General features: G+C 40.2%; 1 protein-coding gene across 3 annotated transcripts in view; it reads left to right on the top strand.

Moving 5' to 3' along the window:
- Positions 1-26,774, top strand: part of SGK3 (serum/glucocorticoid regulated kinase family member 3) — a 60,722-nt gene that overhangs the window by 18,162 nt on the left and 15,786 nt on the right. Inside the window, exons 1-5 of one of the 3 annotated variants that reach the window (XM_031050525.2) lie at positions 5,843-6,002; positions 13,478-13,681; positions 18,077-18,160; positions 20,078-20,150; positions 22,978-23,053. In XM_031050525.2, the coding sequence (XP_030906385.1) occupies positions 13,604-13,681; positions 18,077-18,160; positions 20,078-20,150; positions 22,978-23,053 (311 nt within the window). In that variant the 5' untranslated portion in view covers positions 5,843-6,002; positions 13,478-13,603. Of the gene's footprint in view, positions 1-5,842; positions 6,003-6,180; positions 6,382-13,477; positions 13,682-18,076; positions 18,161-20,077; positions 20,151-22,977; positions 23,054-26,774 lie in introns of those variants that run through there. The other 2 variants (XM_005150784.4, XM_034062679.1) reach the window with 2 other exon arrangements.

The following is a 26,774-nucleotide window of genomic DNA, read 5'->3' as shown; positions in this document are numbered from 1 at the left end:
ATACAGCTTTGCTACTGGAAGGAATCATTGGGGTTTCCTTCCCACCACCACTCAGCCCATTACGCTGCATTTGCTACCTCCAGATCTTCATGTGCATCAAGTACATGCCCGTAATGAGATGATGGCCAGGTGCACAGTTTGTCCATAGGTGTTGCTTGAAACAGGTTCCTTCTCATTGCAAAACACTGTATGTGATGTAACCAAACATGAAGTATATGAAGTACAGTCAGAAATCCCTGGCTTCAAAGAAAGGAGGTCATATATAGCAATCCCAGCATCTCAGGAAAGAAAACCCTTTGAAGAAGAGTAAGTTGTGGCTGCCCAGTCCCTGGCAGTGTTCAAGGCCAGGATGGACAGGGTTTTGAGCAACCTGGTCTAGTTGAAGGAGTCCCTGTCCATGACAGGGGGCTGGAACTGAATGATCTTTAAGGTCCCTTCCGACCCAACCATGCTACAATTCTATGAAAATCAGGGATGTGAAGGTGGCCTTTGTGAGGGGAAGGGGAGGCATTCCTGGGCAAAGTCTTTGATATTGTGTGAGGAATGAGGGCTGTGCTTGGACCAAGATGGGATCTGTAAAACCTGCCATAAATCTAATGTTCTCCAGATATGTCTCTTCTGCCTGGAGGTGGTTCCAGGACAGAACCTGAATTGTTTGCATTTGTTTTGGAGCTCTGGATACTCAGCAGACAAGTAAGAGTCACTGTTCAGGCCAGACTGTAGATGTTAAGAAGTTCCATATAGGCCTGCTGAACATTCAGACTGCAGATACTGCTTTTGGGAAGGACCAGGTCAGGTATATGTGCTGTAAGCACTAACCAATGTAAATGTCAACATACATAAGACAAAGGTGCCATCAAACTCAGTGGGACTTTCCCATGTAATTGAGAGTATTTTATTTGCTGCTTACTACAGTTACTCTTGTCCAGAGAAACGCTCAGCTGTTGGCTTCATCATCCCAGCGTGTAAATGCACCGCTGAATAGACTGAAAGCTTAATGTATTTTTAACAAAAATCATAATTGCTCTGAAGAACACTGGCAGGGAATCTTCATTCCAAGATACACAGCAATATACTTGTCATACATGTTACTCTAGGTAGGGATAAACTCACCTTTTTCATCATTTAGCTTGATCTCTTTTCCCTTAATTCCTCGTGACACTGCTGCTTTTGGCACAGTGCTTGCTTGTGTGCTAGCATTCATCTTTAGTACATGCATCAATTGATTTAAACCAGTTTTCTTCTTAGCTTCTGTGAAGAATTTCTTTGATGTGGTTCTGCTGTCATTCTTATGGTTCATGTTATGCATACTCTGATGTTTGTGAAATTATGCCATTTATTACAGTTTTTCTATAGTTTTTCATTATTTTGGCCAGTGGTGTTTGCTATACTAAACATGAGCCCATGTAGTGTTGTTGCAGATCCCGGTTTTGATCTTCACCAGCCTCTGTGCTCAAAGACATTCTTCTTGTAATACATGGATTGTCTTCTTTGTATCTGGAGTGCTGGAAAACTGGCTATTCACTGTGAATGTTGTTCAGGGTTGGGAAGCCTCATTTTACTTGCTAAATTCTTATGATTTGTCAAGAGATTATACTGAATCTTTCAGTCCTACTTGTTTAGGTGGCTTGTAGTAGTTTTGGGTGGGTTGGTTGGTTTGTTTAGGAGAAGAGGTTTAAGTACATGTTTGCAATGAATTGGTCTTTCAAGTATTCATTTCATTCCTTCAAATTGAAAGACTGTAATCGGGAGACATTTTGTAGTTGATGTAGCATACAAAAAGAAGTACAGAAAAAAAACATTTCCCTTGTGCAGCTCATATAAAACTGAACCATTATTCAGATTTCTCTAATAAGCACAGGCACACAACTATGAAAATGAGTTAAATGAAAGCTATTAATATGCATATGTGCATCAAGTGTTACAAAACCAGTTTTGGTAAAGAACGGTTACCTGGTGACGCTTGCACGTGCACTGTGAGGTGTAAATCTTGTCCGGCTGGCATTTCTTCCACAGTTTTAACCCCCAGGCTTCTAGCTAAATCACTTTCCCAGTGAGCGTTTTCTCTCATTTGATTTTGTCCTCGGTAGCCCATGTTTGAAGGTAACCTCATGCATCTACGGAGTTTACCAGAAGACTATTTTCTCCAGTACACAACTTGGGTGTCATGCTTTGCAGAGCTGAATGCTTGGTCCCAGCTGGCCCATTCCCAAGTCTCTTCAAAGTCCTGTTCATAAGCAGGCAGTGGGGTATGAACATCGATTAATTAGCCTCCAGACAAGAGGCTGAGAAGCAGTGTGAAAGAAACTGATAGAAAAGGGTGGGTGAATACCTGTCTTCATACATTTTATGAGGTCTTTGTGACTGCTAGAATCCTGGATATTAGACAGTATTTGCCCTGAGTTGTGGGTGCGTCATTGTGAGGCCCATTCACTGCAGCCTGAGGCTTTCCAGAGGGTGATGTTTTCAGACTGCTCAGTGCTGTGTAGGTGGATACAACCTGCCTGGAGCTGAGTTCTTTGATTAAAACAATTGGCACATGCAAAGTTAACTACAATGGCCATCAGTTTCCTGAGTGAAGTCTTAAGTGTAGGGGTTTATAGGCTAAATTCTAACAATACTTATTTTAAAAAGATCACTTCCTATCTATAGCAGTGTCATGTTAATGTCTTTTGGAGGACTTTAAACCGACATGCATGTGGTTTAACTGCAGTTCTTGGTATGTGAGATACTGTCACAGAAGAGTTGTTGATTCCAAACACCATCTCATCCTAGTGTCCAAACCTGATGACTCTACTGATGGTCTCCTATGGGGTGAGGAGGTTGTGTTGTCCCTGATTGTGAGGAGTAGAATAGAAAAAGCTTGGTATGCTGAGATGGTCTTTGAAGATGCAGGAACTGAAATGGAAAGCTGTGGTGTTGTGGTGTTTGAAGCTGGTAGTGAGGTAATGATTTCGAGGTGTTACTCAATTGACCCACAGTGTTTTAGCAGTAACTAAAAATATTGGACTATGCTTGTCAAGTGGTTTGGGCTGTGCTTGTATGAATACTTGAATATATTCTGAAGTATCACAGAATATACATACGGAACTGTGTTCACCAGCAAAGACCCTGGCTATGTTTAAACAAAGTCGTTTGCATTCCTGCTTGTCCTTGTCTTGCAGTGTATTTTATATTGTGTTTTTGTCTGTATAGTTCTCTTGCTATTGTAAAATTAGACTTATGATCTTTGATCAGGGACAAGGTTTTCATAGTAGTTGAAGGACATTTCCAGTAAAACCAGAATCTAATTGTTCGGATTGTTGCCACCTGCTCATACTAGACTTGGAGAAACATGTTAAAGGTACCATGCATTTCTGTGACATCTTGCATTTGCAGTGGGTTGAGATGGGTCCTTCATTTCTCTTTCTTCTTTTCCACCCCCACCACCCAGTCACTGGTATTCTTCAGCAAACACTTTAAATATTTGGGATGACGGCACAGTACATGGATTTGTAACATTCTTTAGAAGCAAAGTACTGCAAAGCAATGGAAGAGAGAGTCTTTGTGTGTATTACTTGCCCTGGAAACATAAATGGGAAATGCAAGGGAGTTCCTGCGTACAAAAATGTGAGAGCAAATGCTGACCTTTAACTTCTGTTAAAAGGCAAGTTGAGTTCCGTGTGTTTCTGTGTGTGCTATGCAGTTAAACCACCAGGTATCCACCTCCACATCGGAACATTATCCTTTAAAAGCTCATCAAGCAAATCTGTAAATTAGGATTTATTTTTCTAGGACCTTAACAGTGTTTTGCACAGTATGATGCACTAGGCAAATTAACATGCTGTGGAATTCAGTCAGGCGAGTATCAATTTAAGGATAGGTACCACACTGCTGCCCTCTGATTACTTAAGATTGCGCACAGCTCCAGAACAGCAAGAGGAACTGCATGAAATTAACCATTTGACAGCCCAGTCTTTGAGGAGTTTTTAACTGTGAGAAAGGACAAATAGCCACTCTTTGGTAGGACGTTTAGGATTTAGACTGTGTGGCCAGGTAGACAAGAGTTAAATCATGCTTAGGCCAAGGTCATCACCTCCTAGGTTGAGGCCCTTCTACTAACTGTAAATGAGCCCAGTGGCTCCATTGAGCTGACCTACTGACAAGTGAATGATTAACTGAAAACTATCAGCCAGACAGAACATGAACACTGCAAAACACTTGTAAAGTAAACAGCTCTTGAATACAGATTACAGATTACCAGTAAACTCTTCTGACTGAAGTTCAAAAGTGTTCTGCTCTGGGCTTCACGTGAAGTGCTAACAAAGTTTCCCTAAAACCTCTCTGTGAATGTAAGGCAAATACCTCACCCAATCTGAACAAGCAAGAGAAGGCTGTTGGTACAGTGCGGTGTCTGGATCTAGCAGTGCCTACCCCAAAATACAAAACTCCAAAATCATGAAAGGGCAGGTTAGGATGGGAAAATTCTTCATGTCTTCCTGTGCAGGCTGTACTGAAATGGAAGCTATGATGCAGTTGACTTGTAGCCTGTGTGTTTTCAGTTACAACATGCTAATCCAAACACTGATGTATTTTAAATAGACTGCTTCTCTGGTTTGTTCTGGGAGAGTGCTTCGATGACTGTCAGTGCCTGACACGAGTCAGGAACATTTGTGCAGCAGGAGCATTCAGAAACAGGATCTCCTGAATTACTGCTCGCCAGATACTTGCCAATACCTGTGACTGTTGAAATAGCATCATCATGTCTCGTCAGGTCCTAATGCAAGTCTTGTGAAGACATGCTTGCAGAACATGGGGCTTCTCCATAATCAGTATTTCCTGATGAAAACCTGTGGGGTTTTGGGGGCACTTGGGTGTTAAATCAGTTGAGCTAGTGGAATGGTACAGCATCTTTACACAGCAGTGAAAAACCTGAGAATCATTTCAGGTATTTATATGGAGGAAGATAAAATGGCATAGAATTTTACCTCATCCTGAGCATTACCTTTTGTATTAGATACTGTTTAAAGACCATTAGCAGACCCTCAATAAAAACAAGATTTTAACTCACTGGGAGCTGTGGCCTGCTCTGTTAAACTGCATCCATGTTCCCTCCTGGCTGCCCTGCACTTCTAGATCTAGTTGGTGAAATAAAGTGGAAGTGATACTGCTGTTGAAAGACCTTTTTCTTCTGGAACTGGTATTTTTATAACTGTTTTATGGCCTCAGTCTGCTCAGGAAAAACTTACCAAGTTACACTTTGTTTTAAGAGGGCTGGTTGCATTTTAACTGGGGTATTGAAACTTACCCTCCCATTTCAGAGCGTGCAGAAACACTGCCCTAAAGAGTGGTAGGTTACACAAACCCTTCTAATTTTTCTGCTAACGCTAATTCTTTATGCACATACGGAAGAAGGGGAGAGCTTTCATTACAACAGCTTGTTGGTTTAGTGACAGCCTTGCCGGTGGTTGCAGGCACCCCTGAACGCACCCAAGAGTTAAAACCGAAGGCCCGTTTGTGGGCAGGGTTTTGTTTTGGGTGTTTTTCAGACTGTTTTTACCAGAGTGGCAGCTTGGCCGCGGCTGCGCTGCTCATTTTTCCAGCGTTTCTGTGGGGAGCCGCCCAGCAGAAGCGGGAGCATCTCCAGGGGCTGCGGGGCGGGATTGAAAACTCATGTTAAATGAAACTTAAAACTTTTCATTACGAGGGAGGTGTGTGTGGGGATAACTTCGCCTTCCGGCCTCAGCCAGCAGCCCTGGGCAGCAGGGTGCCCGGGCCCCGCCGTGGGCCCTGGGGCGGTGGGCGGAGAGCCGGGCCGCAGCCTGGCGCCGCGGGGGCGGCAGCGGCCGGGCGCTGCCCCGCGGGCGCGTCCGTGAGTGAGTCGGGCCGGGCCGCGTTCGTTCGCCTCCACCGGCCACTGTGGGGCTGGGTGCCGCTGCCCACCCTCCCTACCGAGGAGTTAACCGGGGGTTAAACGTTGGCTCCTCTCGCCCGCCCTCCGGAGCGACGGCTGCACGTGCGGGGTGCGTGAGTGGGCAGGCGGAGGGAGGGAGCCGTAGCTGAGACGCGGGGGCCCGGAGGGCGCGCTCCCCGCGGTGGCGGCCCCGCTCCCGGCCCTCTCTCGGCCTCCTCTACTCGGTGGAGCCGCCTCTCGCTTTTCTTTTCCGCCAATGAGGCCGCGTGTGCCTTCGCCGGTGGGGTTCCGGGCGCAGGGCAGATGGCTGCGCCTCGGGGCGGGAGCCAGCGGGGGCAGCTGCAGCAGCGCGGCGCCGCCGGCCCGGGGATGTGAGAGACGGGTAACTTGCAAAGCTGAGGCGCGGTTGTTGGGGTGGCGGTGAGCAGCGTGGGGCCGCTCCCGAGCCGCGCCTGGCCAGCGGAGCCGGTGGCCTTGCTTGCGAGGAGGTAGGTACGGCTGCGGTGTGGTGGCCGCGCTGCTCTGGTAGTCGTTGGGTGAAGGGCATCCCCTGGGTGTTACCTGCACGGCGTTTACTCCTCTCTCTGCGGGTGGTTCGCAGGCAGTACGTAGCCGGTGTTTTGGAAGAGTGCAGCGAACCTGAGAGAGAATACTGCTTAGATCTTGTCCTGAAAAAGTAAAACTCCTTAGGCAGTGCCGTCTTGCAAGGATTTAGGTACCACTGAGGAATTTAACTGTGTGGAGGTTAATCAGAAAGCAGTTGTAACACGTTAAGGGTAAAGTAGTTCTGACAGCTCACCTTTCTTAATATTTGCGTGAATTTTTGTCCACTAGCAGCTCTTAAAGGTGTAACTGCCCTGCTTCTGGATGTGCAGTAATTTTGCAGTATGGAACCTTCATTTCTTAATCCCCTTTAAACTTAAGATAACGTTTTTGTACTGGCAGTGCATTTAGTTTCAAGACAGTAAGGTCACTTGAATGCCGTTATGGTTCTTCCAGTTACTTGGCACTGAAGGTTCCTGTGAAAATCACTTGCTGCAGTACTCTTGTAGCTAAGTTGGGTTTGTTATATATATAACTCTTTTCAAACATAGTCCCAAATTCTGTTTATAGACTCGTGCAGAATGGTTCTGTATTCTTAAAGGCTGTTGTTACTCTTGTTTTGTGTTCTTTAAATATTGGTGGTGTTTCAGTGTGGGTGTCTAAATACAGTTCTGATTTTTTTATGTTTATATTTTGTCTGAGTCTTCATGTGCACATCAGTCTTTAACGATAAAAAAGGAAGATGTGTATGGAGGAGTGTTTTTTCTGAAGGTATTAAGATTCTTTAGGTTTCAGGAAAAAGTGTTGTTAGCTCTTGGAAAGCATTTTGGAAAGTTCACTGTTAATGTTGTCAAGGCAGTCTCCGTCTATGGTATTTCTAATAAAGCTAGAAAACTGACCTATTTTCCTAAAAGGTATTTTGATGTACTAGTTTAGGTCAGAAATAAAGCGTGCTCAACTTGCACATGTCAGTGAGAATTGCTGGTTGTTTTAATCCCCTTGACAACTTGAAAGCTGAAAAAGTAGGCAGTAGTGGTTATGTGATGGTGACGAATTGTGGTACAATTGCTTTCCAACCTTGATTCCCACCTTTGATTGTAAATTAGAGCCTCGCCACATCTGACCTTATTGCACCAAATTCTGTTCTACATGCATAAACAACTGTGCTCTGAATCCTTACAGAATTGAAACACCTTCTTACTCTCTGTGCAGCACCGAAGTCGGTGGGAGGTCAATGTATGCTCTTACCTGCAGGAGTTTGTAAATTGTCCTTAAAGAATGGGCATGAAATACTAGCTGTGGTTGCATTGCTGTAATGGGAGAATCGAGTGGCAGTGAACTGAGCATGCAATTTGGATATTGCTAAAGGTTCTCTTACTTGCCTTTTATATTTCAGCATTTAAGTTGTTGCCTTTTCATTATCCAGCAGCTTTGTGGTTCTAGGCAGTGTGAATTCTGTAAAGCACAGACTTCAGAAGTGTGTTTTCTGGATTGTGAACTATGGCTTGGATTTACATACTTCATTATTTTAAAATCCAGAAATACCCTCTTGTACAGATTTTACCCTTTGCCAGTTATAGTACACAAAATCCAGTAACTTTGTCTATGTTTGATGCATTAGAGTAACATCAGTCTTAAATATATCAGAGCACTCCTTTATTTAGTTGGACACAGGGAGGATAGTTGGTGGCTGTTGTTGAAGGTCATGTAAAAAAAAAAGGAAGTATATGTGTAAATTAAATTTGGCGTTCTCTCATTTAGTTTTCACCAAAGGACAAAACGAGGCTGGAATTGTTTGCTTTGTGTTTACTGAAGTCTGACTGCCCTCTTATGTAGAGCTGACCATGCTGCAGGTGGCTAGTATCAGCTGTTTGTAAGACCTCTCTCATTCACAGTGCTTTTCATCTCTGCATCCTTAACGCATCTAAATTTGAATGTAATTGGACCTGGTGTGTAGGAGGGCTGAGGAAGCATGCCAGGAAATGTGCAGGTAGCAAGTTTAATGAAAACTTGTTTTCCTCCGTGTGCTACACTGTTTGTGTAAGTCATACTGTCTGAGTCACATAGTAACCTTTCCTGATAACTATGGACAAAGGCTAAAGACGAAATTATGATGGGCCTGTGTTCAGGATTGAAAGACAGCTGCCTTCTATTGGCAGTATTTGTTCTTTAGACCCATTTTATTACTTGGGGGTTTGCTTACCACAGCAAAGAACCTCTGTTCTGTCATGTAATAAACATGAATGCAAATAGAGCCCATCCAAGCCACAAATCTTGTTATGTGCCAGTTAGGGTAATTTACTGGAGCTTATTTTGGGAGGTGGGGCAGAAGGGATTCTCTCGGGTGCAGGAGAATCGTGGGAAGGAAATGTTTGCATGAATTCTCCAAAGTAAGTTTGATAGAGACAGAAAGAAAAAAAAAAAAAAGTTACTCATCTCTTTCACTTGATTGAGTCTTCACTTTACCTGCTGTCATTTTCTACAAGCAGAAAGAATCAGTGGGCTAGGACTTTGCCCACACTGCTGCACAGTAGTGGTTTGCTTTCCAGAGTGGTCCAGAGATTTTTAAAAATGCAAGGTAGTGGGTGGGTGTGTAAACAGGGAGCCAGTGGCTGAATTCTCAATTCTCCTCAAACTATAGTTAAAAGGGAGTGTGGAGATAAGCCAAAGATTGGCCAGAGCATTTTGGTTTTTCTTAAGATGGACTATTTTTAGAGGTCTGTGATGGTGTTTAGTGTTCTTGTATTAAGTGTCATAAGTATGTGGCCTGTGCGAAACCTGTGTTCTTCAGAACCTAGTTATTCAACAGCTTCTGGCCACTCATCTCTCTTTACAGATTAGTCCCTGGCTCTCCTAATTAAGTGTTTCTGTTGTGTTGGATTCTGAATATTTTGTCTGCTATTTTCTGTATATCAGATGCTTGTCTGGTAACAAGAGAGTGGGATACTCTATTTCACCATCCAGAGGTTGAGAAAAAGTTGCTTTTCTGGGCTTTCTCAAAGATTGTGTAATGTCCAAGTGATGTGTTGAGTCATTATCAGGATATTTGTGGAGAAGACTGAGGAAATGATGAAAAGTATGCCAAAGATGATACTTTCTCTAAAGTAAGAGGAAATAATGTTTTGAGAGAACAGTAGGATGGTCTCCTGTATCTTGCTTTCTGTTTCTTTATATGCAGGTTTCTTCTGTAATTGGAATCATGTTCAGGTGGGATTTTTAGCAGCTGGTTATACTAGTGACTCAGTCCTAGAGTAAGTCTTTCAATGCAGATGATCAGTGTATAGGGAAATGCCTGTTCTGTTGCAGTGGGTGTGTATGGGTCCTGGTGATTCTTCCAGGCATGGTTGCAGGGAGACTGTTGTTTTGAGTTTTTGACTGTTCTTGTCTCTGCTTCCCTTGTGTTACTCAGAGTCAGAATGAGTATGATAGCTGATTAGCACTGGCCTCTGAGGTATTTAAGGCAATTTGGCTACAGCTGGAGAGGCAGCTGCTGAGAACACAGCTTCCTGATCTAGTTTTGAGCATTCTTGGCAGAGATTGATGCGTAAGCACCCAGAGCAAGGGTCTTTTTTTATACAACTGCATAATCTTCAGGCCATTACAATTTAAAAAAGAAGAGAAAATTTCAGTACAGAATAAAACAACCTGTTTAAACTTAAGAAACCTTTTCTAATGCAGTTTTAGCCTAGTTTATGTAGAAAGGACTGAAAGGAGATTGCCACCTATCCCTAAACTACACAATGTCTGCCTGTTGCATGTAGCTGTTGCAGAGTTGCACAAAATATTTTGCCTTCGGGCATTCAGAAAATTATTCATTTGTGGATATAGTAGATCTGTATAAGGTCTCGCAGTGTCAGGGTTCTGTTATTGCCGTGCTCTTACTTCAACAGAGGCAAGGGTCAGCCTGAAATTTGACATTGCTGTGGCTTCCTGCAGGAAACAGTGAAAATACAGCTTGCTTTTTGACAGCCGCCATGGAGAGAATGGACAGTGTAGCTGTTGACAGGCTTGAAACTGTTCCAGGAGAATGTGTAACTTTTGTTCTCCTCTAAAGCAATTGTTTGTGCTTTCCCCTGTTCCAGGCCTAGGTACTGCAGTTAACTTAAAAGTTATAGCTGTTTCTGAGCAGCACTGATCTCTGTGTTACCTTATCTTCATGCTCTTTCACTAGTGCCCAAGTATGATTTAAGGGGATTTATTTTGCTACCTGTTTTCTAAAATTCCTTCTCCTGTCTGCCTGTTACCAAAGTTGAAGCCAAGGGCTAATTGGTTTTAGTTAGAGCAAAAGCTTATAACCAGAGGCAGAGATTTCTCAGCTGACAGGTGTCAGTTTAATTCACTCCTGTCTGGCAACCCTCAAGACACTCAGTTTGTGCTTTTGATGCTGTGGCTGAAAATACGTTCTTACTGTTTGCTGTCTGTTATTACTTCACACAGTAAACCATTGCTCATAAATTAGAGCACAATAAAGACTAAGGCAAATCTATCCCCATTTCTACAGTCAGACGTACAGTTCAGAAGATATAAGAAGCTCTCAAGAGCTGATATGCTCGTGGCAAATAGAAATTGAAAGAAAGGTATGATGTCCTGGAGTTTAGTGGAAAACTGGAAATATATTTCTTCCATGTTTGTTGGGTTAGCATAGTGTTGGTGATGCAAGCACAACTCAAAGGAGATGCCTTGAGGAAAGAAAATACCACAGCCAGTGATCTTTGAGGCAGCTTAAAAAAAGAAATGTGAATGTTGCAGTTTCAGCGTCTTGGCTGATTTATTGTTGTTCTTCTCCCCTGTAAGATGAATAAACTCTTCCTGAATTAATCTGAGTGACACTTCCTCCCTTTGTTTTCTGTAGATCTTTCAACTTCAGATCTGGATTAAAGCTTAGTCTTCTAAGGGATATTCTGTGGACTACATCATTTAATTCATACTATTCCTGTACTGGTTTTTAAAAGTAGGACCCTAAGAATAAAAAATGAGGTACAGCCTGTATTGTGAGAATGAGTGCAAGCATATTAGGAGCCTTTGTCATGAATGTCACTTTACAAGAGGAGAAAGACAGTTAGTGATACTACTCAGGGAACACCTAATCTGTTTCAGAGCTTTACTTGTTTTTCTGTGATGAGCTGGAAGACAGATAAAACACAGGGACTTGTGCTCAGTTGCTGGTGCTGGACCCCAAATGGCTAAAGGTTGACATAAGTGCTTAGTAGTCTGAGCTTACAGAAACACTTACAAAAGTGGTGCTTAGTTATTGTCTTAGAGGACCTCATATGATGGAGGAGATCACAGTTAACCTTTAGATCTTAATTTGAGTGTGTGAGAGTGGGTCTTAACCCCATGCCAATATAAAAATGTGGAAAATGGGAAGTGTGCCTTGTTATGATAAAGCTTTAACCATCATTTGCCGAAAGAAAAGAGAAACCAATTTGGAACTTAAGGTTTGGAACTTAACTGGCTTTGAGCTATGTTACAATCAAGTAAAGGCATGGGAGTGGAGAGTTTAACCCTGTTCAACCTTATAGTTACCTAATCAGTGAAGTAGGGAACAATCAAATTGAAGTAAATGCAGATGTAACTAAAAATAATTCTCTGAACATGGTGCAGTATGGATGATCTAGTATTTACCTGTGATTACAGTGATTTCAAACACTGTTTTATTTAAGGTCACCAGATTTTTGAAAATTACTGAATTTTTATGGTTACACAAGGAATAACAGCATGAAGGTTGAGCCAGAGACACGATCTGAGAGGAAAAATAGTCAGTTGACTGACCAAGACTAGTTGGGTATCAAGAACAAATCTTTTCACTGTATTCCAGGGGCTTTGGCCTTCGTGCCAACATAAATATGGGTGTCTCTCTAACAGCAGAATTACGTTGGATTAGTCTGTGCTTTTTGGAAATTTATGATATGAAATATACCGTTCAGTTTTATACTTCCCTGTTTTAAGAAAATAGGGAGTTAAATGTTGATCTGGGCACTCCTTTCCTCTGCGTGTTTTGAGGAGAACTGAGGTCTTCTCTTTCTAAAAACTTTTTTCATGTTTGTAACTTAGTCAGACCCAGAAGTGTTTCAAAAGCTGGGCTGCACTCACTGAAACATTTCAGATGGCCACGCATGTCTGAACAGAGGGTTGCAGCTATGTAGTATATTAGCTTTGGCTGCTCTTAGGCAGTGCTGAAGTTCCTGTTGTTTGCACTGGGGTCCAGTAAACAATTTGGTAGTGCTCAAGGCAGGTGTGTAGCTCAGTGAGTGAAGGGGCATCTAGTCAATACTGAGTTCTCTGCCTTTTAGGTGGCTTTAGCTTCTCACTTGTGCCTTTTTCAAGTTCTGCAAGGAAGTGAACTTTAACTTCTGCTGAAGGGAATGGATGACCTTACTGTTCTGCCAAACCTAGCGTATGGCTAGTATGGGGGAAGAGAGGGCAGAGCAAGTAAATACTCAGACAGACACATGATACTACTGTGTCCCTCTCTAAAATTCATATGAAAAAGTGGTATTTTCTCATATTGTCTTTCATCTCTGGTGTGATAATTAAATACACCTGCCATGTTCTGACACATCTGAAATGCCCCCTGGTACAGGCTTCTGCAGTTGAAAACCTTTGTTTTTGAAATAAAATGTTCTGAATGTCTGTGTTCGTGACTCTTCTCAGAGGTCTGATACCAGGTTGTCACCTTTAATTGGTTTTGTGTTCGTTCTTTGTTCCTTCAGAGTGTTGTCTGTAGTAGGCCCAAATCAGTTTCTAGTATGTCTGCACAACTCAGTGATATGATTTTGTTTTTGTTTTTTGGTTGTTTTGTTGTTGGTTTTTTTGGGGGGTGGGGGGAAGGATTCACTTCTATCTGCAGAGAATGTGAATTATTTCAGTGGAACAATGAAGGACCACAAGCATGAAACTGTTTGCAAATTAATGATGATTATGACTGTATATGTGCATATTAAAGTGCATTTCCTGCCAGGAAAAGTTCTTGTCATGCAGTTTTTAGCACTGTGAGTTAAGTGTTCCTGTATTTAACTTTCGTTTTGTTTTCACTTTAAGATTCCATGATGGAATTCACATTTTCTCAAGAAAAGCTGTGTATCTTGGATCAATACCGTTGAAGATACCTTCTGATTACAACACCTGAAGCAGGGTCCTGTAACATTCATCAGAAGAGCATATACAATGGATCACAAAGAAAGCTGCCCAAGTGTTAGTATTCCAAGCTCTGATGAACACAGGGAGAAGAAAAAAAGATTTACTGTAAGTATGAAAGTGTGGAAGCACTGTAGGTGAATGCAGTTTGTGGAAATCTGTTTACTTGCTTTTGTGAGTTGCTTTATTTTTTTGCTGTAGTCCAGTGTGACAAGTTGTGAATGTTTTACAGTGTTGCCTTCTGCAAAATAATTTGGCTTTACAAACTTCTGATGGTTTTACCCCCAAGCGGCAGCAGTTTCTCGTATATAAGCGCCCAGCTGCAGGGATAGCATTTTGGTACCAAAGCAGATTAAAATTTGGTATCCTGTGTGATTTTTCATGTGCTTTGGGTTGGTTTCTTTATTTTGTTGGTGTTTGGTTTGTTGTTGCTTTAATGGCCATTTTTTTCACAGATACTCTATTATACTTTTGTGTGTGTAAAAAAAAAAAAAACAAAATAAAAAAACAAAAAACCTCAAAAAAAAACCCAAAAACTGAATTTTTGAAAGGCGCTTTTTTTTTTCCTGCCTTCCTTCCTGTTTTCTGATTGTAGGTTTTTTCCTGTCCTATTCTCATTTCCACTCTTTGTCATTCCCCTCCCTCTTCCTTTTTTTTGCCTCCCAAAATTACTCGCTTTCTGGAAGTAAAGTCTTCCCATTCTGTGGGGAAACTTTGCATTGCATGCTGAAAAATAAGGTACTGTGGCATGGATTTCTGTTTTGCTTATATTTATGGTGGGATATAAATACAGCATCAGTACTTCCTTTAAAAAGATCAAACTGTTTCATTGCTCTTGTGCAACTTCCTCTAAGCTTTCTTTTTTTCTTCTTCTTTTTTGAGTGAATTAGTCACTCTTCAGATGTGGAATGCAAACACCCTTACACTGAGCTGCTGTCTGAAGAATGCAACACGCCAGAGATTTAGTTTTAGATGTATATCTGCCCTTCCTTTTCACCTCTGTTCTTCAGAGAAGAGTAATGCTGTTTGATTTTACAAGATGTAATTTGGGGAAGGAGTTTGCTGGTAAAGGGAGCAAGCAAAAGAGCTTTGGAGCTGTTTTTTGTATGCAGGTGAAACTCAAGCAGGAAAAATGCCATGGAAGTCTAAACTTGAGCAAAACAGGTTTGCTGTATTGCCTGCCTCAGTTTTGGCACTTCTGCTGTTAAAATCTGCCATTGTGGTACATTTTTGGTACATACTAGTGTTGTGATTTCGAGGTCATTTTACCTAGAGATCTGTGTGACAACTTTAGAAGCTTAAAGGCACGTTCTTTGGGTGTACTTTCTTGCTACAAGCAAGAGTAGGAAACATGATGAATGGAGAGTTGAGGGTTGGAAAACAGAATTGAACCCAGCTTGCACTGTGTGGTGAGGTACGCTTTGTCTTGCTACCTTCTGCTTTTTACATCAGGGTATAATTAGCAGCTTGACTAGAACTGCTTTTCACAGCCATGCTTTTGAGTATTATCACATAAATTCTAGGATTTGATAACAGAAGTGAGGGTCATACTAAATTTCATGGTAGGAACTCTGAATTCCAGCATGTGCCTGTCAGTGATTCTACTGTGTCTCTTCTGTTGTGGCTGGTGCCCATCAGTACTGCTTTTGACGAGGGAGGGATGTGGGAGAGAAATAAGTCAAGCTTCTCAGTTTTGTCTTTGGAAGTGAACTCTTCACTGCTCCTGAGCCTTTTCATAATCTTTTATTGAAGATTTTATTTGTTTTTCTTAAATAATGCAGACTTTTTATGTATTTACTACCAGTTGGGTTTTTTTTCTTGAGAAGTCATTTCGTGTTTGAAGGTTTTGGGTGTTCTGCTTCTTTTTGCTTCCACTTGATTTGTAGTAACTAGCCCCTGTGTGTATCCACTCTAGTTCACTGTCCTGCATTTTTCTGAAGATTCAACATTCACTTTCCTCATAAAAAGACCAAAATTCTTGTCTGATTTGGACCATGTCTGAGCATATTAATTGTTGTACTGCTCTTGCTGCATAGTGGGTCAGTCTTTTGTCAGTCTTGCCAAATAGCATTGTTTTGTATTTCTTGCTTTTATCACTGTGCTGTTTGATCTCTGAGGCTTAATTTTCTCTTCTGACCTGTTCTCATTTCCCTTCACTCCCATCATATGCAGGCTTATTAACAAATCTCTTTCAAGGGTGCTGTTGTCTGATTAAATCTGGGAACTGTCTCAGACCTGTAATGTATAACACTAATCCCCAGTCTTACGGAAATTGTGGAGTTGGGTTGGTTTTTTTTGGTAGTGTGTTTTTTTTTTGTTATTGTTGATACTTTAATGGTTCCCTTACTTTCTCATGCCTGCCCTCTTGAAATTAAAAAACAGCCTGCCTTTTTTCTTATCTTTGTTCTATACAAGCTGAATGTTTAATCCAGAAACGTGAGCTACCTAAGCAGAGTTGAATCCTTTTGATTTCAGTGACTTCTTTTGTGAAGAGATCAGTCAGATCCAGAAATAGCTGGACCCTCTCCTGTCTATATCTGGGAAGGTAGTTTAATGGAGATGATTGTGGTTGTGGTGTTTTCAGAAATTCTGTCTTGTTTTCTTCCTTTTCCCTTTCTCAAAGCTTTGTGTTATTTATCCACATGTTATAAGGTGTGCATGTGTCTTATCTGTGTTTTAGGAGTTTTCTCAGACTAGTTTTGATTTAGAAGTAATCAGATGTAAAAGCATTATTACTTAAGTAAGGCTAGATCCTTCCTGGCTGCCTTTCTGGAAACCAGCATTGCACATCTCTCAGTCATTACATAGGTGGAACTGAGAGTAATAATACAGCCCAGAGATATTACATTTTGGGGTTTTACCATATTCTTTGTAGGTATCATATGTGTTCTTACCATTTAGTGCTTCCCTAACTGTTGAACTTACAGATTCTCCTTTGTTGGGTATGCAAGAGATTTGGTGATGGTGTGAACTGGATGACCTCATGTTTCTTTTATGCTCTGTGTTGTTGTCCTACAGCTGTTCTACAGCTAGCTGTTCTGAGAACAGAACTGTTTTGATGTTGCCAAGGAGGTGGATCATCATTTTATATCCCAAGTTAAAGTTATACTTGCCTGTGCACTTTGAAATCTATGCATTTTGTCCTGCTAATTTAAGAAGTCCATGAACTGCTTCTTAAGCTGGTTTGCATTGGTCTGCCATGAAGTCATTGGGAGTGAATATGTTGGTGTTTGAACATTATTTGCAGGACTTGATTGCTGTCTAGATAGCTGAACTAGGCATCTAGTTAAGAAGGACAGTACTTAAGTCTTTGCAGTGGAAGCTTTTACTCTTTCCAGTCTAGGGAGGCTCTAGAAGGTATGTAGCTATGTTTTATGCTAATGCTTGTTGAGCAGTGGAAGGGGAAGCTAGTTTTTGAAGAGAAGTCTTATCACTGTTCTACTGGATGCCTCTGTTTAGCCCCCTCTGTTCTCCAGGGAAGACTGAGAACAGCTTATTTGAGCAGTTAACACAGCATGAATGCAAATCTCAGGCTAAGGAACTGACAGTGGTGGTTGCCACTTCCACTGGAAGTTAAAAAGAGAGAGGTAAGCTGCTGTTGCAGGACAGAAGGGAGACCAGGATATTGGTCATATTATCTGCATCAGGAATTAGCAGCTTTCTGCACTTACTTTGTGGCTGTGTCCATCCTCTTCCCAGGAGGGATAGCCAGGTTCTTTCTGTAAGTACAGGAAGGTGGAAAAGGGAGGTCAACTTGCGTAAGACACAGGAGCAACCTGCTGGACACTCAGCTATCAACCGGATTTATGAAGCTAGGGACTGACAACCTGGAGTCAACTGACAAAATGAAGTCCTCTGCTGTGATAAGATTGGATTGGCCAGGCTGTGCAGCAGATTCCAGCAATTCCTCCTTTGATCCCAATGCTGTGTGTGGTATGATCTGACCTGTGCTGGATTTCAGCCACAGCAGCGTTTTCCCCTCCTTGAACAATTGTGTCATCTGCCAGGATCCTGACTGTTAATACATATTCAAGATGTTGCAAGGAACAGTTACCTTTATAACTGCCTTCCATATGTGCTTTCTCTTTGTTTTGGTGAAGGCAATCTTCAGTGTTTAAATGCTTTACTTCCTTTAATATTAGTCTTTGTTATGAATTATCAGACTGTTAACAAATTTCCTAGCAAATCTTTATGGACTGCTATCTGATGGCCAGGTGCTTTTGTTGAGTATGAGCTAATTTATGAAACTCCATTACATTAGCTTTGGTGTTAGTTTTTGCTTACGTGGTGTAATAAAAATAAATCTGTAAAATCCCAGACTCTTTCAGTTGTTCTAATCTTTTGTGTTGCTGTCTGTGTGGCTTAGCTATAAGAAACACATGGCTCAACAAGTATGCTTACACATTACATTTAATGACCTTCCCTTGTTTCCACCACAGGACTGAACCTGGTGGGTTTTGTTCAACTTTGTTGTTGCCAATAACTTTATCTTTGTTACTACAGGTTTACAAAGTGTTGGTGTCAGTTGGCAGAAATGAGTGGTTTGTCCTCAGACGATATGCAGAGTTTGATAAACTGTATAATACGGTAAGCAAAAGGCAAGCTATGAAATCATGCCAGAATAGCATATAGTAACATTTGTTTGCAGTGTTATGCTTTGAGTTAATTCCCTTTTGAACAGTTGGAGTCAACATTCAATAACTATAGGAGCCTGTTGAAAGAAAATGACAGGGTGGGTTTTTTAAACTTTGTTTTGTTTGAATTTCAAACTCAAAATCCACTTATTTGTTTTGTTTGGTTTTTTTTTTGTTGCTTGGGATCATAGTGTAATGAGAGAAACCTCCAAATTTAGTTTGTCAGAACATCTGAAATGGACGTTTGTTCGTGATGGTAAAAAGCACTGCAAAATTTAAACCATCAAGATAAATGAATCTATTAAATAAGTGGTTTACTTTGAAGTACTGAAAGCAGTGAACAGATCCTTGTTTTTTTAATTTAAACTGTTCCTATCTGCAGTAGAAATAGTTACAATAGTCAAATTTTGTGGCAGTGGCCCCAGTGAAATAGGGACTGTCCATCAAATAAGTATGGGTTTATTGGGTTCATTGCTATAAGGGGATTTTGCTCGTCTTACATAGTGGGCAAGTAGGGCAATGACTTGCTCAAATGTGTTGTCCATGATGTGTCCTGTGTCCCTAGTTGTCTCCAGTTTTTCATATGTAGAGGCCACACCTTTCGCTTCAACAAAAGGAGAAATGATTTCTCCAGGAAAAGATTACTAGCTGCTTATCTGTACCGCCTTTTCCATTCTGTTGCTCCTATGGGAAGTAGCCAGCCTTTTCTCTCTTCTGCTTCACTGTACATGGATTTGTATGTGGCAGTGGTATATAAATATAGGCAGTGAGCTTGGAGTTGTCTTACCAGGTCTGAGCTGAAGTCAGCCTGGATGCATGGTGGTATGCATTGCCTGCATCTTTTGCAAGGGATGTGAAAACAAAGTATCTCAATTTCTATACCTGTAGGGTGAGTGTTGGTGATCCTGTTCCCTTTGCCACATTCTCTTGCCCTTCAGATTAGTGTTGATCTGCAGAAGCTTGTTCAGCACTGGTCTTTCTAACGTGTGTAGGGGTGAAGGTCCTGGAGAAGCATAACCAGGAGGACACTGAGTCCCATTCCTGTTCTGTATAATTCCTATAGTACACCAAGGAGAACTTGTGCTGCTAACTGGAGGAGATACTGATGTTTCTAAGGAGAGGAGAATTGCTAGCTACTCTATTAAACTACTCCCTTAAAGAGAATGAGGGTAAGATTGCTCCTCTGAGCTCTTGAAGATAAAGCAAATGTAATCAAGGCTTGGCAAATGTCAGGGTTTTTTTTTTATAAATTCAGTGCTGTTGTACACAATCTTCTGGTCAGCTTACCAAGTGTAGAATATAATCAAATTATCAAATGCATCATTGTAAAACAGGCTGTTCATCTATTTACAGTTTTGGCTTAGGGGTAGACAACTCGTGTTTTCTAGAACTTTCTTAAAGTTATTTGGGCAAAATCCAGAGGCCTATACCCCTAGCCCATCTTAAGCCTCATGCATACACCTCTATGCAAGCAAGGAAGAAAAAAACCCCAAACCTGAGAGAGACAGAGACTTGAGGAAGGAAGTAAAGAGGAGAATAAAACCAACATTGAAATTCTAACCTGTGTGTTTTAATCTGGGGCAAGTGGAAAATCCTTTCAGCAATATTGCAGAAGTTAGCTGCAATAATCCATAGCCTTCTAAAGTGTGATGGCCTTTGAACTTAAAAGGGTATGAGTGGTGCAAACAAGCTGAGTACGGATTGGGGTTTGTTTGTTTGTGCTCTTCTTACAAGTGTATGAGTAAAGAAGATGACAGGAGCAGAATTACTAATAATCAGATGTTCAAACTGTTCATCAAAAAACAAAAGAAAAAGTAATTGTTTCTATTGATATTTAAGCACACTCCAATCGTATGTGTTTTGTTTTCAGCTAAAGAAGCAATTTCCCACCATGAACCTGAAGATTCCAGCTAAAAGAATATTTGGAGACAATTTTGATCCTGGTAAGTTATCATCGGGTTACTCATTTTGTCAGTTTTTTTTAAGATCTATTGATCTATTCCAGCCCACAAGAAGCTATCTTAGATGAGCTTTACAGCAGTCCTCAAAACAGTGACTAAACCAGTTTAGTCATGCCCCAGTCAAACACAGGAACCAGCGTAGGAAGGTATTCTGCTTGTGATTGTGAGCAAAGCATTGCTTAGTGGCCCCCATGTGCTCTTGCACTATAGCTCCTCCCAGCCCTTCCATATTCACTGTTCTGAACTTTCAAGGTGCAGTCTCTGCTCTATAAAAGCAAAAGCCAAACTCCAGACTCTTCTAAACATAAATCTAGCAAATTTTAACTTCCTTTCTGTGACTTTACCTGCCCTCTCTGAAAAATGAAATAACTGCAGGGTTTATCTTTGAATGCTTTCGAGCTCTCTATATCTAAATGTGCTTCCTTGTACAATTTAAATGAAAATGAGCCTCTTCCTGTTGTTGTTCCACTTAGAGAATCCTGTTTGATGTTCACACGATGTGATCCATTTAACAGTGATAGGTCTCAATTAAGCTTGCTCTGTCCACATCAAAATACTCATTTTAAATCACTTCTAAAGTGCACTGAATTAACCTAGGTGGCACCACTGATGAATAAATAAAAAGTCAAATGGGAAGGCCAAGGCTTTGCTCTGTGTGTTTATACTCTTCATTCAGGGTATTTTTCCTTGAGGGTGTTCTTGACGGTCATTGAGAGTCTCCCACCCTCCCTGGCTTGCTAATGTGGTCAGACTGAGTTTGTAGTTTCACATCTTCCTGCACCTATTTCAGGCATTTGATTTTTCTCCTTTGCTGAAGAACAAAGGGATCCAAAGCTGTTGAACTCTTGCAATGTGTTCTTCTGGGGATTTTAGAGTTCTTTCAAACAAACAAATTTTTGGCAGTTACTGTTAATCATCAAGATCCTGACACAAAACTCCTTTTTATGTTTTATTAAAATAATCAAATGCAAGTATCCAAGCTCTGATGGCCTCTTTTGATGAACATGTGAATGAATTGCCGAAACTTCTACGTGGATTGTGTCTAAAGGGATTTCTTGGTTTGGTTTCTATCCTTTTCTCTGACCTTGGGGTTTTCAGAATCGGCTGAAGACCTAGTAGTGTGGTGCACTCTGGGCTGCTGTACAGCCAAATGTACAGGTGGATTTACTGGAATCACATTTAGGAAACTGCAGTATAAATGGCAGGGAAAGAACCTAAAACTTTATTAAAACTATATATGTAAAGCAAAGTCCTCAGACTTGTTTTAAATTTCCATGAACTATGCAGAAATCCTTGAAGCATGAGAAACTGAATAGTTCTTAAGATGTTTCTTGCTGGGGGGCAGGGTGGATGGAGATGAAACCACGATGCTATTTTAAATAATTACCTTAACACTAATGTAGTGAAGCTTTGATGTAGTGTTTCTGCTGGCTTCTGAAATGTCACATATTTTACAAATGTTGAAAACGTATTTTACCTTTGTCAGTCAATGCTTGTGCTATTGTCAGTCCGTGGATTGTACTATTGCCTTGGAGTGTGGTAGAGAGAAACTTCCATATCCCTATTCCCAAAGTCTACCAAAAATACTGTTATATCATAGGTTGTCATCTAAATGCTTCATTTTTATTGTCACTTATGTTATTTCAAAATTAATCTGGGTTTAATGTCAGAAGTAGGGCAGAGGGAAACCATTGAAACCAATCAGAATACAGAACTAGAAAATGACAGAATACATTTGTGCTGACATGATGCAGGTGTTTTATCTTCAACAATGTGGGTAGCTCTGTAGCCTTACAGTGGCTGATGGTACTATACATACACCATATTGAAACTGCTGATGTTGGTGACTCCCATAACATCTTTATGCAGGTTTACCTTCCTGCTTTATGTCAGTAATTTGGGATTATTAAATACCTGAACAAGGATTGAGGGATTATATCCCTGGAACAATATAAACATTTTTTTTGTAGTATTTGAAATACAGTTTTTAATTGAAATTGAATTTTAATTTAAAATTTTAACAGTGGTTAGCAATTTATATATGACAGTTACCTTAGCACATGAATAAAATAGGCTTTTTCTGTACAACTTGTTGTTGACATGAATAATGAAAGACAAGATTATCCTGTTCTGCACTTTATTTCATGTTAAAGAGTTTTAAATCCCTTGTGTATCTTTCCATATCGCTAAAGGAAAGTTATGTATCTTAAGCTTTAGGTGAGGATGGAGATGCTGAGGATTACTTTTTTAGTATCAGAGATTATGTTCAAGACAGAAAATAAAGCATTTTATTTAGTTGCCTTTAATGGTTCCATCTGAGTTCCTGCTGGCGGGATGAGCTGTGCAACTTTCTCACTGCCATACATATATTATGGAAATATGCTGCTTGGTAGGACTGTTCTTGTAAAAACTTGATTTGTGCAGCTGATAACAGGTTTTGCCTGTGTTTTGTGGGTTTTGAACAGAATTGGGTCCTGAAGGGCTCACCAACACAACAAAGGCTGCACAGGTTAGCCTGCTGTGCTTACACGCTGTTCTCGAAGCACTTCAATACAGTTCTAATCCAACTGGCTTTCTACATTTTCTAGTAGAGTTGCAGAGAAACTGAAATTTGTTCTTTCACCTCACTTGAATGTGTTAAGCTTGTGATTTTTCACATGTAGAACCAATCCTTTTCTGAACCAGTCGTGAAGCATTCTTTTTTTAACTGCTGTTTAAGTCCTAAAAAAACCCTACATTTGAAAATGAAGTATTTTCCACAAGCTGACTGATCCTTCTAATAAATCTATCTTACCTTTTTTTTCTCCAGATTTTATTAAACAGAGAAGAGCAGGACTGAACGAATTCATTCAAAATTTAGTTAGACAGCCGGAGCTATGCAACCAGTAAGTAGTTTCATTTCTATTTTATAAGGACTGTATAAAATACGTGAGGTGTCAATACAAAGTTGTAAAATAAGTTATCTGGTTAAAAGTATGTAATTTTCATGTTTGGTGCTCTAAATAAAATAAACTTTACTATGGGCTGATGAACAGTATAAAAATGTTTTTGTTTTCTGAAAACTGATCTACAAATAACCTGGGAGGCAGTTAATGGATCTTAATTCAAGGGGAGCCAATTGCAGTGTAAACTGTTGCTGTAGGGCAGGTGTTTGTTTTGCCCTTGGCTGTCCTGTTTAACAGCTCTGCTGTCACTTGCTATTAAGTTGCTGTAAGTCACTGTCTGAACTTTTTTGTTAGAGGAGTTCATGTGTGTGCTCCAGAACTTGTAAGCATTTTAACAAAATAGCTTAATCAGCTTGCTTAGGCTGTTGGGGGTAACCATGCTGCCTGTCTAAAGCAAATGAATAAGCTTGCACATAACCTGTTCCATGAGAAGAATGCAGATGTGTTAACCTCCATCAGTGTCCTGCTGATGAGTAAGAAGTGATGGTATGCTAGAGTCAGCTCCAGTTAAATCTGGAAGATAACACTTCCGTGTGTGAATTTATCTGGAGGCTAAACTGCATTTTCATTTTCATTTAAATCTATACCTAATAAATTTAAACTAAATCTGTGCAGCTTTCTGTGTTGCTTGAACTGGTAAAATAGTAAAGCTCTATGTTTGGCTTTAGTGTTGAATAAATGTCTGTAACACATATGCTTTGTTTAATCAGCCTGTGTGTTCAACTGTTAAACTGCCTGTTTCCCACAGGAAAGAAAAGAACCCTTAAACAGTATTGCTGCAGCGTGCAGTCAAAGTAATTTTTTTTCCAATAAAGGAACTATTTAAATGTCCTATTAACCCAAAATGTGTATTTTTTTTCTTTTTTGGGGAGAAAGGAACGTTTTATATCTTTCCCTGTGAGAAGTGGAAAAAATTTTGCAACCAAGTAATTATGGTGGAATAGTTTTCCACTAGAACAAATACTGTGAGGCTTGTGGTCATCATAGTGTTCTTGGGGAAGATGAGAAAACACTCTAAAATAACTAATTATTGAAAGCTAATCTGTTTTGTTACATTAGGAAAGGACACTGGTTTTATTTATCACAATCCCCTTCCCTGTTTGGTTGTTAGTATATCCCAATAGTTTGTTTCAAAACCTGATGTATTTGGTCTCCATAGGTAAAATGGCAGTTTCTGTGCACATCACAGAATTGTATGCTTAAAAAAAAAGATAAAAAAAGAAGCCAAACTTCAAATTCACCTTGCCATTTTAAATTTTGTGAGCTTTTAAAATTGTTTTACATTCAAATACATCTGTAGCTCAGTTGATGTTCTTTAGCTTTGCACTTAGCCTGTTTGATCCATTAAAACTAACTTAAACCAGTATTAAGGAGTAGGTCTTACAATGTGTTTTGGTGTTGCTGAAAGTGTGTTCAATATAAAGCTTATTAGACATAGTTATAAAATAAAAACAAAATAGAGACTGAATTTGTCTTGGTTTTTTAAATGTGCTAGAAGCTGCTCAAGGAATATGTGGTGACTGAGTCTTCACAGATAGTCAGCATCCTTACTTTCTTAGATTGTTTTGCTTTAATGTGCTAATTAAGTTTGATATTAGCAAAAATCACTTCTGTAAAGTTAATAATATACAAGGAAGGCATAGGGGGATATGCATTTTCACAAAACTTCAAGGAAGTCCACCTTCCACTACATCTTTTAAGCATTAAAACCAGTATCAGGATGTCCTGTTTTTAACTCCTGCCTAGGAAAACTGTTTCACTAAAAAACAGAGGATGGTTGGTGGTGATGTCCTCATTTCTGGATGTGAAGGCACCTGAACATCTGAATTGAAAAGCACAAATGTCAGGTTCAGTGTGTCCAAGATCGTAATGTTTATATTGTTCTCTGAACCTTACAGCAGTGTTTCAGGGAGAGGGGTGGGATTGTCTGTTGTGTTTTTTTTCTCTCTTTCAGTGGACTTGGTTCTTGGGTCTGGTGTGTTTGTGGGATACTGTATTGAAGCCAAACCTTTCTGCTCAGTAATAAAACCACCCAAAACCTAAAAATGTGTTAGGGTTATTAGAGAGACCCTGTGGCAGTTGATGAAGATTTTCCTGCAATCGCTGTCAGGTGGAATATGGGACAGGATGGATCATTGGCTTAGACCTAATTGGGAATTAAGAGTACTAGCTTCAAGCTGCATTTATGCAGCTAACTGTATTTGACAGAGAACTTGCTCTCGTGGATAGAAAGCAGATGCAGGAGTGATAGAGACCTGATAATGTGCTCCTCTTGCTGAGTGATGTCTTGACTGGGAGCTGGGAGTTCATTACTTGTGAGCATTGTGAGGCCTCTTAAATCACTGAGCAACTATTGAAATAGGGCTGATAGCCCCCTCAAAGGTAGGTCTTCATGGGAAAATTAATGAATATAATTGTGAGAACACTTCCAAAGAAAATCTGTTTTAATCCAAATGTATAATAGAGGATGCATTAAAGATGTAACACAGTTATTTTTAAAGTCCAAAGTAGTGCCTTAATGAAAATGAGAACATTTGCATAACACTTGAAGAGCTCAAGGATGACAATACCCTGCCACCTCTGTGGGGAAATGAGTTATCAGCTCTTTTAAGTGAGAAGCAGGGCTCTGTGTTTGTTCCCTAGAAGAAAATCAGTGGCTGGATTTTTCTGGTTTCTGAATCTGAACCCCCTGGATTGTAAGATCTTGGAGTCCACAGCGGGGACAGCAAGCCTTGCATTACATTGGTTGTGCTCTTTTAAAATGTTAACTGTACATTATGGCTTTTTGAGCCTTTGCTTTCTGTAAAAAAGCAGTGTTTTACTGGACACCATTAGTTTAAAAAAAGTGTCTTAAATGTTGTGTCACTGGCAGTTAACTTTACCATTTTGCTGCAAAATCTGTGTGACCTCTTGGGCTTGTTCATAGTTCTGTGTGTCCAAAATTTTTTGTGTGGCTTTGTATGTATCTTCAGGAAGGCTAATGCAGAACTACTGTCACAGAAGGAACTGCATTTAGGTGGAGCTTGACATTCATTCATGATCTCAAAGAAAATCCATAAACTAAATTTATCCAGTCATAAAAATCCAAGCAAAATCGACTTTTGGTGGTAGTATATGTACAATGTGTATTGAGCATCCCTTTTAAACTGTTTTCTTGATCCTTTTAATTTCCTGTGAGGTTATTTTAGGAATAGTTCCAGTGTATTTTAAAATATATTGAGTTAATACATCTGAGCTATTACAGCATAGAAGTCCTACCAATCTATATAGCATGTATTAGCATGCCGCAATGTCGGCTAAGAAATTAAGCTTTTTCTTTTAATCACTACTTTTTTTGCAGTGCTTTTAAAATTGCAAATGTGAATGATGTAACATTGACCAGTTATACTCCTGGCTGCTGTGCATTGTGGAGATTGAATACTCTGCAACTGTACAGCAGCCTTTTACTGTGAATGTATTTTTTTACTTTTTTTTTTTTTCCTGCTGTGAATTCAGTCCTGGACAAAGTTACTATAGTAACTATTTGAGCTGTATTACAACATGCTCTATTAAATCAGCCACTTGTCCAGAATAATTAATGCTGAAAGGTAATCAAGATCTGGTTCTGTTGTTCTGTCTAGTGAAAAGTGTTAACCATAACTCTTTATTCTTGATTTTATGA

Source organism: Melopsittacus undulatus, chromosome 1, assembly GCF_012275295.1.
Source record: "Melopsittacus undulatus isolate bMelUnd1 chromosome 1, bMelUnd1.mat.Z, whole genome shotgun sequence".
Taxonomy (NCBI): Eukaryota; Metazoa; Chordata; class Aves; order Psittaciformes; family Psittaculidae; genus Melopsittacus; species Melopsittacus undulatus.
This window is presented reverse-complemented; position numbering and strand designations above follow the sequence as displayed.